The following is a 21,010-nucleotide window of genomic DNA, read 5'->3' on the forward strand; positions in this document are numbered from 1 at the left end:
TAGCATTCCAGCAACTGACACTTACTGCGTCGCGAGACCCAAACTAAAAAGTTAGCTACTAAGAACTTCCCAATACACTTTCAAAACAAAACTGAGCTCTTCCTCGTCACTTCCTGCTGAACGTGGAACGTGTTACAACATGGCCAAGGAGCAGGTATGGATGCTGTACAGTTGACCATAGATGGCAATAAAAGCATGTCTGTTCAACCAGCAAGTTTCCTGTGAACAAAATAAATGTTTACATTATCGCAACAGTTACACTTTGCCTGAGTACAATAAGAATGGTTGCAGAATGACTGCAACAAATCCCTGAGTAAATAAATAGGTCACCATGTTATATAGTGAGAACAGAAATGGAAATGGCACAAATAAGCCTACAGTGATTTACACAGTTGTCTACTTATCTTTAAGTTGCTTATTTCAGAGTAAAAATATGATAGACATGCAATTGTGTCCGACAAAACGACACAGGTATGAAAATGACCTTGTTTTCAAAGAGGAATAATATCTCACATTGAAGTAGGCTACCCGTTTTATCATCAACGACCTGCAAAGCCAGATTGCAACCTCCTGTCCTATCTCGCTCTGGAAAACAAGGGGGGACGATTTCTTTCCCATAGCTCTTAATTCCCAAGTACTTCAGATTCCCTCATTTTCTCCAAACTGTTTCCAGATGTTTCTGCACAGAAGCAGATAAATTGCTGCTCTACTTTTTTTCACTTCCTTTCGCAGCGACGACCCCCCCCTTGTTTTCACTGTTTCAAATTTAGGCACTGATGCTTTTCAGACTCTCTTACGAGCCATTTTACGTTGCCTTACATTTACAATCTTGACCAGAGTGTGAGCGAGCCAAAGTCTCAGTAGTCCATTTTACTTTCTCTCTGCGTGTGAATTCAGTGGATCAGATCGTAGCAAAAAATGCTAATATGGGAACAGATCACAAAGGGACTTATATCATATCCTGGTCTTGAAGTGCTGTCGCTTCAAAGCCGTCTAAACTGGAAACAAAAAGACCCGTCAAAAGGTCGATATTAACATCTCCTCAGAAGTTTTACTGTGGAATATATTTAACCCTGGCGATAGAAACATCTCTTTCATGGTGTGATATAATACAAGAGGTTGTCAAAGCAGTTGCGGACTCACGTCATTCTTGTATAGTCTAGGCCTAAATGTACCTGCGTTAAATGGGGACAACATAGCCTTGGTGATAGAAGTCTGTCAGCTGTAGCATCGCACAGACATCATAGCTCAGCCCCTGGAGTACACACTCACATTCAGGGTGAACACAATGAAACAAACACTATCCACAATCTGAAATTCCGCTGAGTAGACTAGATAAAAATGATCAAATGGGGCAAGCTGTATGAGTTTGTCTTCAAGCCTTTACACACAAGTGTCTCTTCCGTGATGTGCCTGTATGCGAGACTCATAATGGATACACATGTCAACAAGCAGCTTAAAATGCTTTATTCAAGCTCCACTACATCCCGTGATAATGTTCCTCCACTTACTCTCAGTATTGATCTATTTTTCTGCCAGAGTTCTCAAACAGTAAAAGAGAGACTGTGGCTGCCAGACAATAGTTTGTGAAGCTGAAAAAAAAGTGTCAAAAAAAGTCCATAGTAAATGAAAAAGTTAGACTGAATAGTGAATGGAGGCAGGATGCAGTCACAGTGCATGGGCATGCTCTGCAGCGTAGTGAGGAGGGGCCAATTCCCTGGATCTCTCCATCTAACCCACCCACCCTTCCCGGCTGAAATGGACAGCACATTCCAGGCAAATTATGTATTTGGCGTCAGGGTTTCTATAAAACTGTGTGAGGCAAAGAGGGCCCCCATGAAACCCCAGCTCCCAGAGAGAGAGAGATACAGTGGAGCGAGGGATGGGGCAGACATAGTGAGGTAATGTAGAGGATAGTATGAACTGGCTCTGGGCCTGACTCCTCTCCTCATTCCCAGAGCCACAGAGCTCATCTAGCCATTTGCATCTGAGCCCCTTCCACCATTAAAGAACACTGTACTGTAATCAACATATTTTTAAACACTTTGGAATAGAACATTAATTCATTGAGTAGTGTAGCATTCCAGTTTAAGAGACACACTCCTAACTGCGAACTGAGATTATTCAGTTAATAAAAGTTAGTCTGAAGAGTTTCTTGATTGCTCACATTGCATCTCTAGTCAGGAAAGAGCCCCTTGTGATTACTCTGTCTGGGCCTATTTGTCTGACAGTGGAGATAAACCACTGATTGCTGAGCACAGCTCGCTACAGAACAAAAACTATGGCCAGGCAAGTACATTTCAATTGATTTGTTAATCCAGTTGCAGTGCAAATTTCTTTCCAAAAAATGTTTAATTCTCTGCATCATAAAAATGACCACAGACGATGGATTCCTTCTGAGCTTTTACAGGTATGTCTGGCTAGTCTTATTTCACACAGAGGGATAAAAAAGATAGTGGACAGAAGTTACGCTGTGTACATCTTATAGCATTTAACTGTGCAGTGAGACAAGGGGTTCCAGAATTCTGCACAGCTCACACTATGACAGACTGATAGGGACTGAAGATTGTTGCCTCAAAGAATGTGGTCCACAAAATACTGCGGGTCCCAAATTCTATGTGAAAACGCATGAATATCAAGCTTTCCATTGCAATTACGAACTCCCAGGGAAAAAGGCAACGACGCTTGGGCTAAATTTGGAAGGGGGACATGCAAATGTCTCTCTTGTTTTGTGTCTTGTTTACAACCTTGTTGGAGTTTGAAGTGGCGTGGATCTGACTGGGGAATCGATGGGGGAGAGCAGAGCACTGAGGCACAGTTCTCCTTTAATTTCTGTATTAAGGAGTTTTCTAAATTTAGTCCTGAGTGCAGGCTCCAGCTTTTTCACTGACATGTGGCAGAACTAGTCAGGAACTTGTCTGTTTTAGCATGGATGATTCATACTCAGGTGCCTGTGTATCTAAAATCCTGCTGTACAAACATTTGATCTGAGAGACCAGAGAACATAGAGCTCTCACTTTGACTTCGATTTAATAACTTCATAGAAACTTGAGTGGATCTTTCTTGTATGCACCTTTTTGTATGTAATAGCGCTGCAATGGATAGCTGTCGTTTTACAGGATCCTGATCAATTCTGCTATTTGTGGGGGGTTTTCCGCAGAGCTTAACTATTTTTTTACATAATGTGTCTGCCATTGTTTGCTATGACTGAAAAGAGCTTCTGGACATCAGAACAGCGATCAATCACTAACCTCAATTTGAATTAAGATTTCTACTTCAACGAGTCTGCGGCGCAGGACATACTGCTCACCCCAGACCAGGCCTTAATCCCCAACTCAGAAAAGGAAGAGTAAGAGAGGCCGACGTGCTGGCACCCTGACGAAACTACGTCGGCGAGTAAATAAACCGTCTCTACCCTCCGTTCTATTGGCGAACGTACAATCACTGGAGAACAAACGTGACGTGTTCTGTTCGAGACTATCCTTTCAACGGGGCCTGAAGAACTGTAATAGCCTATGTTTCTCGGAGTCATGGCTGAACAACAGAATGGACAATTTACACTGAGTGTAGAGAACATTATGAACACGTACTCTTTCCATAACAGACTGACCAGGTGAAAGCTATGATCCCTTATTGATGTCACTTGTTAAATTCACTTCAAAATCAGAGTAGATTAAGGGGAGGAGACAGGTTAAAGAAGGATTTTTAAGATTTGAGACAATTGAGACATGGATTGTGTATGTGTGCCATTCAGAGGGTGAATGGGCAAGACAATAGATGTAAGTGCCTTTGAACGTGGTATGGTAGAACTGCAACACTGCTGGTTTTTTTCACGCTCAACAGTTTCCTGTGTGTATCAAGAACTGTCCACCACCCAAAGGACATCCAGCCAACTTGACGCATATGTGGGAAGCATTGCAGTCAACATTGGCCAGCATCCCTGTGGAACACTTTCGACACCTTGTAGAGTCCATGCCATGACAAACTCAATATTATTAAGGTGTCCTTAATGTTTCTACCTGTTTTTTCTATTGATTGGCAGCCTCGGGTAAGCTCAAGGGGGTAGGTGTGTATCTCTTTCTTAACAACAGCTGGTGCGCAATCTCTAATATGACTTTTCTCCCTCGCCCTCCATTTGGCAAATCTGACCAAATGGAGGGCGATTACATGCAAAACTCAGAGGAAGTACCAGTGACACAGTCAATAAAAAAAGCGGTCCGATGAAGCGGACACTAGACTACAGGACGGTTTCGCAAACACAGACTGGAATACATTCTGGGATTCATCAGGTGGCATTGAGGACTTTACCACATCAGTAACAAATTCATTAATAAGTGCTTCGATGACATCGTCCCCACAGTGACCATACGTACATATCTCATACCAGAAGCCATGGATTACAGGCAATATTTGCAAGGAGTTAAAGGCTAGAACTGCTGCTTTCAAGGAGCGGCACACTAATCCGGACGCTTATAAGAAATCCCGCTACGACCTCCGACCAGCCATCAAACAGGCAATGCGTCAATACAGGACTAAGATCAAATCCCACTACGCCGGCTCTGAAGCTCATCGGATGTAGCAGGGCTTGTAAACTATCACAGATTACAAAGATAAACCCAGCCGCGAGCTGTTAGTCTACACCTGTTGTTTACGAAGCATGTGACAAATAAAATTTGATTTGATCTTTAAATGAATACGTAGGTCAATAGTCTGGTCTGTTGAAGAGCTCAGTGAAAATAATCCTTCCATCAAATTCTTCTCGTGGAGCATAACTCGAAAAGACACACCCATGTTTGTGGCAAGTCTGTGAAAACAGAGGGTTAAAAATAACACAGGTGAGCCAAAGCCCAGCCTGTGTCTGCCACATCATAAATATCAAACTCATATGCTTACAGCCAACGGCAGGCCAGCACAAGTTAAGGGCGCAGGGGAGCTCAAATCTCCATGGCGCGGTCATGGGCGACATTGCTTCCTTCACTGATCTCCATATGTTGACGTGTAAAATGCAGGACCACACACAGGCCCGAATGCCTCTGAGAACAGCATTTTACCTGCATTTGGACACCTTACAAGTATGCGGAATCAACACAGGTGGTATGCTGAGGTGCCGCCCTCTGCCAAGGGACCCTTTGAAATGACTGAGAACCTATTTGGTAATGGACGTCTAAGTAAAATAAGCTCAGAGGCTGGTCTAAGTGCAAAAGTACTGTACCAGATAAGCTTATTCTCTCAAGCAAACATCTCTGTACAGAAACAAACACTTTACTAGGTACTGCAAATGTAAACCAGACACTCCAAACATGCTCCCAATATAATTTAAATGTATGCCCAATTTACCAATATATTGAGTATACCAAACATTGGGAACACCTAATGCTTTGCTGGCTTTAACAGCTGACCAATCAGTTTGCTGCCAATTGTATTGATCGCGTACTCACATTTTGCAAATGTTATCGCAGGTGCAGCAAAATGCTTATTTTTCTAGCTCCAACAGTGCCGTAATACTGAACAATACACACAAATTTCCCAAAATAAAATGAATGAAATCAAGACATTTCAGAATGACCAATGTCAGAGTCTGGAATATAAATATACACTGAGTGTGCAAAACATTAGGAACACATTCCTAATATTGAGTTGCACCCCTTTTTCCCACAGAACAGCCTCAATTCATCTGGGCATGGATTCTACAAGGTGTCAAAAGCATTCCACAGGGATGCTGGCCCATATTGACTCCAATGCTTCAGTTGTGTCAAATTGGCTGGATGTCCTTTGGGTAGTGGACCATTCTTGATACACATAGGAAACTGTTGAGCGTGAAAAACCCAGCAGCATTGCAGTTCTTGACACAAACCGGTGCCTGGCACCTAATACCCTACTCCATTCAAAGGCACTTCAATATATTGTCTTGCACATTCACCCTATGAATGGCACACATACACAATCCATGTCCCAAGGCTTAAAAATTATTCTTTAACCTGTGTCCTCCCCTTCATCTACACTGATTGTAGTGAATTTAACAAGTGACATCAATAAGGGATCATAGCTTTCACCTGGTCAGTAAGTCATGGAAAGAGCAGGTGTTCTAAATGTTTTTTTATAGTCAGTGTACATAATACAGCTCATTCAACATAAAGACCTTACAGTCTGCCTAAATAGTTTGAAAAATGTATTAATTCTGGGAAACTAATAACAGAAAATGTTCATATTATAGCAGAAATTTAAGTTGAAAACAACGTTGTGTAAAAATAAACAAACACGCTATATTTACAGATTTTACGCCTCGTGTCTCAGATGGATAAATTGTATAAAGCACTAGATCCAAAAACAGATCTGCGACATTTGGCAGATAAAAGCCATGAAAAAAATCATAATATTACCATGTGTCAATACATGGGGAGGGTTATGAACAAAGTGGCTTATGAAGATCAGACTGACAATCAGGCACCGAGGAGAGCAGGCCTTCTGAAGTGGCCCTGTCTGAAGGCTCACATGAGAAATGTGATTGGCACATGGTGGGACAGAGGCAGCTTTTGGGCCACACGGAATGTAAACAGCCAAATCAAACTTAAAATCAGGAGAGCGAGGGCCTGAATACAAAACTGTGGGCGCCCTTTCAACTACAAAGGCAGCCCCGTAATGGTGCCGTTTCAAAGTTTCACACTGAGCTGCCTACTGTAAGCAGCGTAGAGAACATGTCTCAAAAAATGCCCTGACAAGAAACCCTTTTATTCCGAGCTTCATCAAAGGGCCGACAGTAGAGATGCAAGCTCCTGTGGGCTGTCCGTCTGAGATGAGCAGGGAAATATTGAAAGTCACCACATTGCAGCAGATAGCGTAGCAGTTGGGCCAGTAACCGAAAGGTCGCTGGTGGTTCGAATAACCAAGCTAACAAGGTGAAAAATCTGTCAATGTGCCCTCGAGCAAGACACTTAAACCCAACTTGCTCCAGGGGCATCGTACTACTATGGCTAACCTGGTTTTAAAAAACACATTTCATAGATATCTGATGTTTGTGGCAATAAAACATTATTTTTCATGATATTTTTATCTGAGAGACTTGTGGGGGTAGTTTGTGTGTGTGGTAATTTCCTTCAAATCCTTAGCCCCTAACTCTGATCTTTGCACATGCACTATCTGTAGTGTGAGCATCCTATATCCTAGTTTCCCTGTTTATTTGATTAATGACATAGTATCCAGGACATGAAACAGGGGGTATAATGATAGTGAAGTGGGAGAAGCATTTGTCAATGCATTGGTTCCACCTGTGCTGAGTTAAGCATTGAGCACAAAATAAATGTGCAGTAGGTAGTCTTTCCAACCGGATTGCATGAAAGTACCTGAACAGCTTGTCAAAAAACATTCATATCCTTGTAACCCATTCAATGCCTGCAACACTCTGACAAGCTTCAGACATAGGCCTATAGTGTCAGTTGGAAATAAGCCACTTTAGAATGTCTGTTGGTAAAAAAAGAAAATCCCCATTGGGTTTACCACAACATCTTGGATTCACATTATCTGATGCACTTCCCAGGTAATCCCTTAGTGGAAAGCAGTAGTTCCTTTGTTTGGGATAGTGGCCCCGATACAGAAATCATATTTCTGCCCAGCCATTTAAGGTTTGTCTTGAAGCTTAATGTCTTTCCAATGTGGAATGCAGCAATATGAAAAGGCCAGAAAACAGAAACAATGTACTGGTTTATCACTTGTAACATGTATCACTAGTGACTCTTTATTCTGTGAGTCCAATTAAAAGAGTCTGTGTCGGCTTGTGATGAAAAGGCCATATTGCAACGCCTGAGCATATCCTGTCAGAAAGACTCACCGGTGGCAGTACCGCAGCAAAGTAAATATGTAGTCATCAATAATGGAGGTGGAATCTTCAGTGTCCTCTCTGCTGTCTGGTCTGATCCTCCAGACAGGACTTTGCCTAGTTCCTCTTCAACTGTCATGACTAATATCATCAGATGGGTCTTACCATGATTATTGCAGGGCTCTTAACACAACCTTTCTTTATGCATACTTTGTGAGAACTATGTATGGCTTTCAAGACTCAATTTACACTCAGTGTGTGCGTGAGGGGGGGGGGGGGGGGGGGGGGGGGGGGGCAACCAGATGACTAAGCCTTTTGTTTAGAATGATTAATAATAGCAGTTAATGTTTCTGACTAGATTAATGGGTCACTCTTTCTAAACAAATACAAAATCCCCCCCCCCCCCAAAAAAAAAAAAAACATTCTGTGTGAGAGAGTATAACAAAATAGCCTAAATAATGCAAGGTATCTGTGCCAAAATATGTATTCCTTAAGCTATAAACATTAGACACATGTCATTATAGCTGAACTTGAGAATATATTTCGTTTCAGAATTACATTTATCCGGGTTATGACCTTCCAACAAATGCAAGTAAAGTAGGCCTATTACAAAATTGCATTATATTTAGATAACAGTGGAGGCAAAGTCATATGAACTTAACAATGCCTAAATTAAATGTAATCAATGTTGACTATTGTTAGACAAAATGGAATGCACAACGCTTTAACCGTTTAAATAAAGACATACACAATAACACTGCAGCCTATGGATTAATAAGGGAAACAGCACAATGTGCTTCTATCAATTATCAGAGGGGTTACTGTGGGTACAATATCAGGCATTATATTCTGGGCGCCAAAAGCGCACCTCGCGTGAGAATTATAAATCAGTCATAAAAGCGTCAACATGTTCTACATTTCTTTGTTTTAAATCAGACGGGGAAAAAAAATGCGATTAAGGCACAATAGCTTAGGCTACGTGAAAATATTCCTCCCAAAAATCCATGAATCAGTTGAATCCAAAACAGCGAGAACAAATTCCGATGGGGAAAGAACAGTATAGGAGCATAGCAGTCAAATGCACCCATATTGTCTTTTCAAACAAATACAATTATTTCAAAAGGCGATGGCAAATGTCGCACTGGGCACAATAGCTGAGGAAACACATTCCTGTGATTGATTGTGAGATCAACCTGTTCCCTGGCCGCAGCAGAGCTTGGCTATGGCGGACACTCGGTGGCAAGGAAAACAATGGTCGAGAATAAACGGCATAGGGATGAATAAGAATAACATTTCCGGCACATTTTTTATAATTGAATTAATCTTGGGATGGAAATATTGTCCCTTGAAAAATACACGCATTGTCTCATTCCCCCTCCTGACATGATATGCAAAACCTGTGAGACTCAGAGTGACGTGTACATTTCAAGCGCATTCCTTTTGATAGTAGCCTAGGGGCCACCTATATCGATATTACGACCCCTATTCATTTGAAAAACATTACTTTCGTATGTAAAATCCATGCAAAGACGACAAATCCAAGAAATTTGAGTTTAATTTGCTTTTAGTAAGCTACTAGGTTCATTGACATTTAGAAATCAGAAAAAAAGAAATAAAAAAAGTAACCCAATAGGCTATTGATTTCAAATGTTTATCTATACTACCTACATAAATAAGTATGGTGTGATTGGTAGTAGGGGGTTGTTTAAATGTGACATACACATCGAGTATCCTTCATGAAAACGAATATACTTGCAAACGTTATCGAATCACATTCATTATGATTCGTCCAATAACACCTAAATTCCATGAGACTATTGATTGTCATTCGCACCCACCAAGCAATTTTCATTTGGAATAACATATTTAGAGATTAGGCTATTTCAAACACCAAACCAATTACATTTGCCCAATATGCAAAAACCACTCTCAAGTTGCTACTGTCGATTATTCAAGAATCAATTCAAATTCAGTCTTAGATTACTTGAACCTGTTGAAATCAATTTAAAGAAGCGATGTATAAAGTTTGTGTAGGCTACGTGCTTAATTTAAACTGCAGCCTATGTCGATATATAACTTTCAATTGTAAAAACATTTAAATATAGCAAATCATGAAAGCAAAAGTGTCTCGTGCACTCGTTTAAAATCTATTGAGCGCACAATTCAAACGAAATAAAGCATACAACTTGGTTATTACCTCAATGGTAGGCTAAACTATTTCAGATTAAAAACACGCACATTTGAATTTGGGTAAGCAAATCCATGTCTACGGGATAGCCTATGGCTACGCATAAAGAGTAGAAATCACAAGTTCACTGGACTTCCTATCTATAACACGTATTTTTCAACAGATGAACACTACCACGACAAACTATGCGGAAACTAGACATTGGCTAACTGTTTTCATATTATTAAAATAGCTAGTAGTCTACAAAACACTTCCCTAAATAAAGAGGTCACACTGGGCAAGACTTCGCAAGAGGCTTTTCTCGAATATAATACCTATAAACAGCTATTATGGAAAGCATATTGTCAAAGCATTTCGTATATTTCTTCTTCAAAAGCAATATTTCCCCGTGTAAAACATTTAAGATAACATAAATAAGTCACCTAACTCTTCTGCACCCAACTCGTTTCATTCAGCACCACAGCGCCACCCGCGAGAGCTCTAGACAACAAACGCACTTATTTTCTTTAACAAAATTATTCAAACAAATCGCATCAAGAACATAAAATACATCCTCTCAAAAGTGTTAAGTTTCCAGTTTTGCACTAGAATAGTCTTCCATGAGTGTTGAATCGCTTTCGGTCCCCGAATTGCCATAGTGACCGCTTCCCCTCGGCCATGATGTCTGATCGATGGGAATTGAACAAAGAGGATCAATTTCCGATCAACGAGAGAGCCGCTTTAATCAATGGGAGAAGAGAGCTCCAAAAGCGGCCACAAACACCGGCAAAGAGGGGCTCAAGAGCGAAGCCACAACTCGACAACGGGTTTCCACACATAAGGCTTCAAGAAAGCAGAGAAACTTGAAGGAAAAAGGCTGACCTGCAGCTGCTGTAAATCTAAGCGCTTCCAATATTGAAACATCGATCCCGCATTGGCCGCCATCTTGAGACATATTGAGACTGAGTGAGAGGCTGATAGAGAGAGCGCGAGGGGCTGGAGTTCAGTAGAAAGGAGGGGGAGCGCGCGCAAAACACGGAGCGGAGCAATTGAACAGGGCCATCGCTTATTGAACATGTGCGCGGAATGGAGTTATTGAACAGGAACCTGTAATATTGAATAGGGCCACGGAATATAATTATTGAATGGGAGTTGGCAATTTCTTTAACAGCTAAAACACGGGATGGATCTTCCACGTAGATCGTGAACGATGCAGTAAGATTTGTTGTCGAGTGTGCATTTTGGACTGCTTATTCGTTTTTCGACCTGTTATTGCCAATATTGCTATTTCATATTGCCTACTATACATTAGAAAATGCATGCCAAATGTAGTTACTCATGTTTTACATTTAGGCTATTGTTTCTGTAATTTCTTTGTGCAATCTATTCATCAATGCTCAAATGCATTTAATGATTGTGGATTAAGATTATCATTCTATAATAGTTAGTTTTTACACTAGTCATGTTACTAGTTCTTTGTGGCAGCCATCTTTTAAGTCAAACAATTATTTTGTGAACCGTCAGTCCTCTTTCAAGTGAAAACAAACAAATTAAAACGTATAAACGCCTTTTGTAAATTTAAACGTATAAACAAACGCCTTATTGAAGTGTTCTTACTTGAACAAGCCACCACCAATCAATTGATTGGTAGTTTTATAGTGGGGATATTTGTTGATAAAAAAGGAAACAGTGTCTGATCAAATGCATTTTATTTAGGTCTCTATAGTTTGATATCGTTATATTGAGGTTGTTAACTTTGATATTAGAAAGGAATCAAATTAATCATGATAAAACTCTGTAAGTTTTTTTTTTAAATAACACTGATAGGGGGTTAGACCTATTTTATTGTAAATTCATTCCTGCACAGAATGTTTTACTTGAAATGTTTTAAATAAATGTAGTAATTGCAATGTATAGTTTGCATTGTAAAAACATGACTATATGTTCATGGACTAATGTTTATTAATACTTCAGCCGTCTCAACAATGTGTGCTTGAATTTGAACTTGAATTTGGGACAACAGCGCCCCTCTAGGTCTGAAATAGGAATACGAGCAACCTGCTTGAATCTATAGGTTTCAATGTTGTGCTATATACATTATGCTATTTTCGATTGTAAAGTTTCCTTCTTTTGACTTTAAAAACTATTCACCAACACATTTTCTCAGATTTTACAGATCTAAAATAGCCTAAAGTAAACTTGAATAATTTAGTCACAACTTTGGTGTATTTGTTTTTGTTTATAATAGAGAAAATGTATATATTAAGGTCAAATAACTAATGTAAACTTTTAACACATTTAAGAACATGAATATTGCTTGATGTCAGTTTTAATTATTTTAAAGTCCCCAATAAAAAAGAATCATGTAATCACAGTGATTATAAAGCCAAGTATTGTTCACTCCTGCACACATACTATTGACATCATTATTTATTTGCCTTAATACAGCAGGCCTGAATGTAGTGTTATCTTTTTATATATATATATTTTCCTTAGTCACAGACTGTTCAAAAAATGTGTTATGCTGATAAAGGTTATTTATATAATATACATATATTTATATAATATGAAGTTCAACTTAAATTTGCATTTTACACTTTTGTTGAACCCTGCACAGTACAAAATTATACATTTAGCTGTCTTAGAAGCAACCATTTTTCCAGACTATTTGTATATCATTGTACAAGAATGTTTATTTCCATGACAATCTGAAAATGTTCCATTCTATTGCATTTGAAGAAAACAGTATAGCCTTTCTAAGTTACCATAGAATCAGAAGCTGTTTCACCCAGCCACAATTGCTCCCATTGAAAATTCCTGGCTCTTAAAGCTCTTTGGCTCATTAGTGGCAGAATAACTTGTTGAAAAGTAAAGAGAAACACCAGACACATTTAGCATTTATCAAAATCCCATGGCACCGCATGCAAGCCCACTTGAGGAGAAGGAAATGCATACTTGTTCGACCCTGTCATTTGATGCATGTAACCGTACATGTATTTAAGATCCCCCATAAGACCTAGTGCACCAAACTAGTCTGTTCTCCTAAACGTACGGATTTGAGAATCACACCCCCAAACAGACATTACGTTATCTAATGAATCATTCTAAGAAGCAAAGAGTAAATTAATGCTTTTAGGTGAAACATCTGTGGATTCTATTAAACCACAAAATGGCCTGCTTGAGAACATATAGAGGCTACCAATTTATACAGCCAATAAACTGATGTACCGAAACAAGTTATCTTAGACTACCTCATTTCAAATTCAATACATTTAGAACACTACTAAATACTAAGTCAACCATAGGAGCAGGCTGCCATTTATTCATAGTGAGTACAAACCTCCTACAATCCCTCCTAAAATCCCCGTCAACTTATTCATGGATGCACTTTCCGTTTATGAGTGACTTTTCCCTCATTCACCCACATACATTTTCTCTCAGTTAATGCTTGGGCTGGGTGGGGTGCACAATGATTAGAAATCAAACCTGAAAGACAGGCCAGCATGCCCTTTTCCATTGCAGCCAAGGGTATCATTACCGTGAGAGAGAGAGAGAGAGAGAGAGAGAGAGAGAGAGAGAGAGAGAGAGAGAGAGAGAGAGAGAGAGAGAGAGAGAGAGAGAGAGAGAGAGAGAGAGAGACTATTATCTCACTGTGTCTGTTTAGTCGTGCACTTTCCCCCACTAGAACCCTCCCAGGCACAGGTATTGGTCTAGAACATTTTCAATTAAATTATTAGAGTATAGGAGAACATACAAAGGCACACAAACACTCATAAAGTGCCTTCGGAAAGTATTTAGACCTCTTGACTTTTTCCACATTTTGTTTCGTTACAGCCTTATTCTAAAATGGAGTAAATCTTTTTTTTTCGCTCATCAATCTACACACAATACCCCATAATGACAAAGCAAAAACAGTTTTTTAGAAATGTTTGCTAATTTATAAAAATAAAAACTGAAATATCACATTTACACAAGTATTCAGATCCTTTACTCAGTACTTTGTTGAAGCACCTTTGGCAGTGATAACAACCTCATGTCTTTTTGGGTATGACGCTACAAGCTTGGCACACCTGTATTTTGTGAGTTTCTTCCATTCTTCTCTGCATATCCTCTCAAGCTCTATCAGGTTGGATGGGGAGCGTCGCTACACTACTATTTTCAGGTCTCTTCAGAGATGTTTTGATCGGGTTCAATTTCAGGCCCTGGCTGGGCCACGTAAGGACATTCAGAGACTTGTCCCGAAGCCACTCCTGTGTTGTCTTGGCTGTGTGCTTAGGGTTGTTGTCCCGTTGGAAGGTGAACCTTCGCCCCCAGTCTGAGGTCCTGAGCGCTCTGGAGCAGATTTTCATCAAGGATCTCTTTGTACTCTGCTCTGTTCATCTTTCCCTCCATCCTGACTAGTCTCCCAGTCCCTGCCACTGAAAAACATCCCCACAGCATGATGCTGCCACCACCATGCTTCACCGTAGGGATGGTGCTAGGTTTCCTCCAGACGTGACGCTTGGCATTCAGGCCAAAGAGTTCAATCTTGGTTTCATCAGACCAGAGAATATTGTTTCTCATGATGTGAGAGTCCTTTAGGTGCCTTTTGGCAAACTCCAATCGGACCATAAAGGTCTGTTTGGTGGAGTGCTGCAGAAATGGTTGTCCTTATTAAAGGTTCTCCCATCTCCACAGAGGAACTCTGGAGCTCTGTCAGAGTGACCATCGGGTTCTTGGTCACCTCCCTGACCAAGGCTCTTCTCCCCCGATTGCTCAGTTTGGCCTGGCGGCCAACTCTAGGAAGAGTCTTGGTGGTTCCAAACTTCTTCCATTTAAGAATGATGGAGGCCACTGTGTTATTGGGGACCTGCTGCATAAATTGTTTGGCACCCTTCCCCAAATCTGTGCCTCGACACAATCCTGTCTCGGAGCTCTACGGAATATTCCTTCAAACCTCATGGCTTGGTTCTTTCTCGGACATGCACTGTCATCTGTGAGACCTTACATAGACAGAGGTCTACCATTCCAAATCATGTCCAATCAATTGAATTTACCACAGGTGGACTCCAATCAAGTTTTAGAAACATAACAAAAAGATCAGTGAATACAGGATGCACCTGAGCTCAATTTCGAATCTCATAGTAAAGGGTCTGAATACTTATGTAAAGAAGGTATTTCCATGTTTTATTTTTAAAAAATGAGCATTTCTAAAAACCTGTTTTCACTTTGTCATTAAGGGATATTGTGCGTAGATTGATGGCTATATCTATGCCTATATGTTTATCCGTTTTAGAATAAGACACCATTGTAACAAAATGTGGAAAAGGAAAGGGGTCTGAGTACTTTCCGAATGCACTATATGTACAGTACAGACAGATAGGTTGACATATAGACAGACACATGACATGCACACACAATGACCTAATCCTAATCATGAATAATATATACAGTTGAAGTCGGAAGTTTACATACACCTCAGCCAAATACATTTAAAAATACATCACAATTCCTAACATTTAACCCTGGTAAAAATTCCCTGTCTTAGGGTCAGTTAGGATCACCACTTTATTTTATGAATGTGAAATGTCAGAATAATAGTAGAGAGTGATTTTATTTATTTCACCACAGCTTTGATTTCTTTCACCACATTCCCAGTGGGTCAGAAGTTTACATACACTCAATTAGTATTTGGTAGCATTGCCTTTAAATTGTTCAACTTGGGTCAAACGTTTCGGGTAGCCTTCCACAAGCTTCCTCCAATAAGTTGGGTTTTCCTCCTGACAGAGCTGGTGTAACTGAGTCAGGTTTGTAGGCCTCCTTGAAGGCACATGCTTTTTCAGTTCTGCCCACAGATTTTATATAGGATTGAGGTCAGGGATTTGTGATGACCACTCCAATACCTTGATTTTGTTGTCCTTAAGCCATTTTGCCACAACTTTGGAAGTATGCTTGGGGTCATTGTCCATTTGGAAGACCCATTTGCGACCAACCTTTAACTTCTTGACTGATGCCTTGAGATGTTGCTTCAATATATCCAGATAATTGTCCTTCCTCATTATGTGTGTGAAGTGCATCAGTCCCTTCTGCAGCAAAGCACCCCCACAACATGATGCTGCCACCCCCGTGCTTCACGGTTGGGATGGTGTTCTTCGACTTGCAAGCCTCCCCCTTTTCCCTCCAAACATAACGATAGTCATTATGGCCAAACAGTTCTATTTTTGTTTCATCAGACCAGACATTTCTCCAAAAAAGTACGATCTTTGTCCTCATGCGCAGTTGCAAACTGTAGTCTGGCTTTTTTATGACGGTTTTGGAGCAGTGGCTTCTTCCTTGTTGAGTGGCCTTTCAGGTTATGTCGATATAGGACTCGTTTTACTGTGGATATAGATACTTTTGTACCTGTTTCCTCCAGCATCTTCACAAGGTCCTTTGCTGTTGTTCTGGGATTGATTTTCACTTTTCGCACCAAAGTACGTTTATCAATAGAAGACAGAATGCGTTTCCTTCCTGGGCGGTATTACGGCTGCGTGGTCCCATGGTGTTTATACTTGCATACTATTGTTTGTACAAATGAACGTGGTACCTTCAGGCGTTTGGAAATTGCTCCCAAGGATGAACCAGACTTGTGGAGGTCCACAATTTTTTTCCTGAGGTCTTGGCTGATTCTTTTTGATTTTCCCATGATGTCAAGCAAAGAGCCACTGAGTTTGAATGTAGGCTTTAAAATACATCCACAGGTACACCTCCAATTGTCTCAAATAATGTCAATTAGCCTATTAGAAGCTTCTAAATCCATGACATAATTTTCTGGAATTTTCCAAGTTGTTGAAAGGCACTGTCAACTTAGTGTATGTAAACTTGTGACCCACTGGAATTGTGATATAGTGAATTATAAGTGAAATATTCTGCCTGTAAACAATTGTTGGAATAATTACTTGTGTCATTCACAAAGTAGATGTCCTAACCGACTTGCCAAAACTATAGTTTGTAAACAAGAAATGTGTGGAGTGGTCACCTCCACATCACCTCCTCTCACTCTCTGTTTAAGAGGACTTATTCCAGTGAAATGCTCAACTCGTAATGAGACTAAATTGGACAACTATTAGTAACTAAATAGAGAAAAGATGAGTTTCGGCTATAAGTTACAGTTCTGAATGGAGAAAAGATGAGTCTCAATTAAGCTAGACTTTTGTAGAAATGTTGAACAAATGTATATTGTCTTTGAAGAGGAGAAATTACATTAATCAAAGACAAATCCTGGAGAAAATGTGCTGAAAGCACTTGAGCTTGAAATGCATGTATCACTTTTTCTCCCCCCACACATATAGGATTTATTTAAACGATTCTGTCGGATTCTCTCTCTCTCACTTTCTCTCTCTCTCTCTCCATCTCTTCCTTTCTCTGCCCTTCTCTCTTTCCCTTTCTCTACATGTCCCCCCCCCCCCTCTCTCCCCGTTTCTGTCTCCTTTCCTCAGTCTCCCACTCTCTTGCTAGACATTGAGTGAGTGTCGTAGATACACCGTCAGTCCTGGCCTCATCAGGGCCGTCCATTTAAAGCTAATCATGCATGTGAGTGCGTCAGTATTGCAGGGACCAGCTAGCTCCTCTCTCTCTCTGGGGGATATCTGTGCCTTAACAAGGCACTTCGGCGTGACGATTGTGTTTGCGCAGGGGAAGATGGGAACTGAACAGACACGGATGGGCAAGTTTGATGAAGGAGCGTTTCCCAACATCTCCTTTCAGAAAAGAAAGAAAGAGAGAGAGAAAGAGAGAGAGAGACGGAGGAAAGAAGGAGAAAGGTGGGGTAGGGGGCTTTCTGATGATTAATTATGTTTGGGTTTCCCAATTAAAATGGAAAATTACTGTTAATCAACCTGCCAACTTGGTGTGCTGCGGTGAAGAATGGTACCAACGTTTTACATTACATGTACAGGAGGACGTACAGCAGTGAATATCACTTAAAGAAAAATGAATAGTAGCATACACACACATCATCATTCTTCAAATGGAATTCTTATTCAAAATGACAGTACATTGTGCACTGAAACTGTAGAGATAAAAATACATAAATTGTGCCGTGGGCTAATTCAAACAAAGCATTGCTATGCAAATGGACTACAACAATAGCAGTGACATGCTGAATGAACATAGGCCATGAGGGAACTGAGAAGGAGACACTTTCCTGTCCCCATCTCCCCTGGCTGGGCTCCCTTGTGTGACTGTCAGAAAGTCACACACACACATACATGTGCATGCACACACAAACATTCATACAAGTGTGCAGGAAAAGCTGATGAAGACAGAGGGGGGAGAGGGGGAACAGAGGAAGCAGTGTTAACTCAGGTACAGTAAGAGGAAAGAGTGAGAGAGGAGCCATGTTGAAGTATAGCTCAGAAGGGAGAGGGAGAGAGGGAACATAAGTATAGCTCACACATTAAGTAAGAGGGAGAGAGAAAAAGGGAAAAGAAGAGAGCTGAAATCACACAGAGGAAGAGAGGAAGAGTGAGACAGGGAGCTGTAGCAGATAGTAGCCCACGCGTGCAGTGCGGTGCTGAGGAGGGGATTGGGATTTGAGGAGGGCCCCAGTAGACCCCTGAGGCTCTGTGCTCCTCCCCTCTCCTCAGCAAGGGGCTCAGGGAGCACTCAGCCCAGCATCTTCCCTCCCACTGGCAATTTGTTTTCCTAACCCACCAGAGCCTGGTGCTACCACTACCGCTGTTGCTACTGCTGCTGCCCCTCTCTCTCCCTTTCTCTCTCTCTGACTTCTTCTCCCTCTCTCGCTCTCTCTCAGTCAGGGCCCTCTGGGGAGCCCAATTAGGGCCGTCTCCCCCACACGAAGATCTACCCATGACTCCCCGCTTCTCCTCCTCGTCTTTTTTTAATCAAATAAGAATCCTCTTGAGGCTAGTCCTTGTTTTAAGGAGACGGCATGCTGAATTAAATTTTAATTAAGGAAATGCTAGCCTTTTAGAAGACATCGGAAATGAATGGAATTGAGAGGGTGAGTTGAAAGCCACCCAGCGAGCATTGTTGGGTGCTTGTCTGTGGGAGTGTTTGTGTGTATGTGGGGGATGGAATGTAAATCATATTATAGTGCCATCATTGGTTCAAGTAGAGGTTCATCATTGGAATAATTTGATAGATGATTAATGTCATATCATATTGCATTACTATATATCAGACAGAAATAAAAACAAATATTCTGTGGGATAAATATACATTCTTTTTCAGGTACTTACTAAATATGTCAACAAAGTTAATGGACTAACATCAAAGATGGAGGTTCATCCACTCTCTCTACCTGGTATTGTTTAGTTTCACTGTAAATTGAAACGTGTCAAGTATGACCAGTGCCCTTCTCTGGGAATACGTCGCCATCTACTGACAATCATGTGAAATTACTATTTAGCTGAGGTATATAATATCCTTCTGTCAGAGATAGCTAAACCACTTAGTATATGTATTAATTCATTAACATATTTTCACCTTCCAAAAAAGCTTTGTTAATGCACGGTACTTTACCTTGGCATTATCTTTCATTATCTCTGCAGAATCTAGGAGTTCCCTCACCCTAATTTTGGGATGGCAGGTAGCCTAGTGGTTAGACCGTTGGGTCAGTAACTGAAAGGTTGGTAGATTGAATCCCTGAGCTGACAAGGTACAAATCTGTCATTCTGTCCCTGAACAAGGCAGTTAACCCACTGTTCCTAGTCCGTCATTGTAAATAAGAATTAGTTCTTAACTGACTTACCTAGTTAAATAAAAATGTACCTTCTGTAATAGATCAAGCTTGTTCTTCTAGGCTGAGGTTTTGCCATACGCTTACAATTATTAAATCTCAGATCTCCACAATTGTTTAGGGGGAAGAGGTCAATTTCAGATAGGGTCAGTATGATGTCAATTTCACAGTTAGCAACCGCAATTTAATCACCGGGGGGGAGGGGGGGGGGGGGGGGGGGGGGGGGGGGGGGGGGGGGCTGAAGGCCTGACCGATAGAGTGGCCTAAAGTAAATTGAGCTTGCCAAAGCCCTATGACAACAGTGAGCTTCAGGTGGATCAGGTGGATCAGATGGATCCTTTCCCCCTGTCAGGGAATTAGTCAACACAGACAAAACATTCACTTGGAAGGGTCTAATAATAGGGACTACACTCAAAGATGCGCATACTCTCACCGGGCTAAATTCTAATATGAGAGACACATGCAAAACTTGGATTTTTGTGCAAATGTGAGACCTTGTCCCTGTCCCTAAACGCTTATTTCTCCTCTCCGTGTGGACAGTAGATCTGAAAGGAATGCCATTTGGCCATTCGGCAAACACTCCCCTGAGTCAGATATAATTAGAGTACATATTGTGCATGTAGCCCTACATGCAGTAGGGGGAGAATTCTAGAAGTGATTGACATGCCTGGTAGTCTATGATGTGAATACAGTGATTGACAGGGCTGGAAGGAAATGGAGGAGGACCTTGAGGGTGCAAGAATAATGCCTGGAAGGAGTCCAAGTCATCTGTGTTAGTGGAGCAATGCAGTGCCCATGGCACTGTTGCCCCTTGAGACCTTGACTCCTCGCCGCTCCCTCTGCTTGGAGAAGCACCCAACATGGACAGAAACCTCCATTGGCCCTCCATGAATATCCTCACCCTGGTCCACACAATGTCGTGCCAGGGGCCACAGCAATAGGACATTCTCCACAGTCTTCAAAGTCTCCCCAAACCCATTCGTATTACGAGCAAATGTTATTTTACTGTACACACACTCACATGCACACACACACACACACACACACACACACACACACACACACACACACACACACACACACACACACACACACACACACACACACACACACACACCTATATATCACTCTGCTAAAATAGGCCTCTCTTCTGTGGAGATGAGTTACTGCCGTCTGACACAACAATGGTCACCTGTTTTCCACACAAACATATAAAGCGTCGCCAGCACAACAGCAATCCATATCTGTACAACTGAGGTCAATAGGAGCTATTTTCTCGCTTGACCGTTCAGTTTGAAGGGCTTATGTT

The 21,010-nt window shown here is 41.1% G+C and overlaps 1 protein-coding gene across 2 annotated transcripts in view; it reads right to left on the reverse strand.

Annotated features, from left to right (window-relative positions):
- The window catches only part of LOC139418207 (homeobox protein cut-like 1), a 205,615-nt gene extending 194,558 nt beyond the window's left edge, over positions 1–11,057 (reverse strand). For both annotated transcript variants that reach the window (XM_071167482.1, XM_071167481.1), the window contains exon 1: positions 10,863–11,057. In XM_071167482.1, the coding sequence (XP_071023583.1) occupies positions 10,863–11,057 (195 nt within the window). The remainder of the gene's footprint in view (positions 1–10,862) is intronic.
- Positions 11,058–21,010: the final 9,953 nt, after the last annotated feature.

This window comes from Oncorhynchus clarkii, chromosome 10 (assembly GCF_045791955.1).
Source record: "Oncorhynchus clarkii lewisi isolate Uvic-CL-2024 chromosome 10, UVic_Ocla_1.0, whole genome shotgun sequence".
Lineage (NCBI taxonomy): Eukaryota > Metazoa > Chordata > Actinopteri > Salmoniformes > Salmonidae > Oncorhynchus > Oncorhynchus clarkii.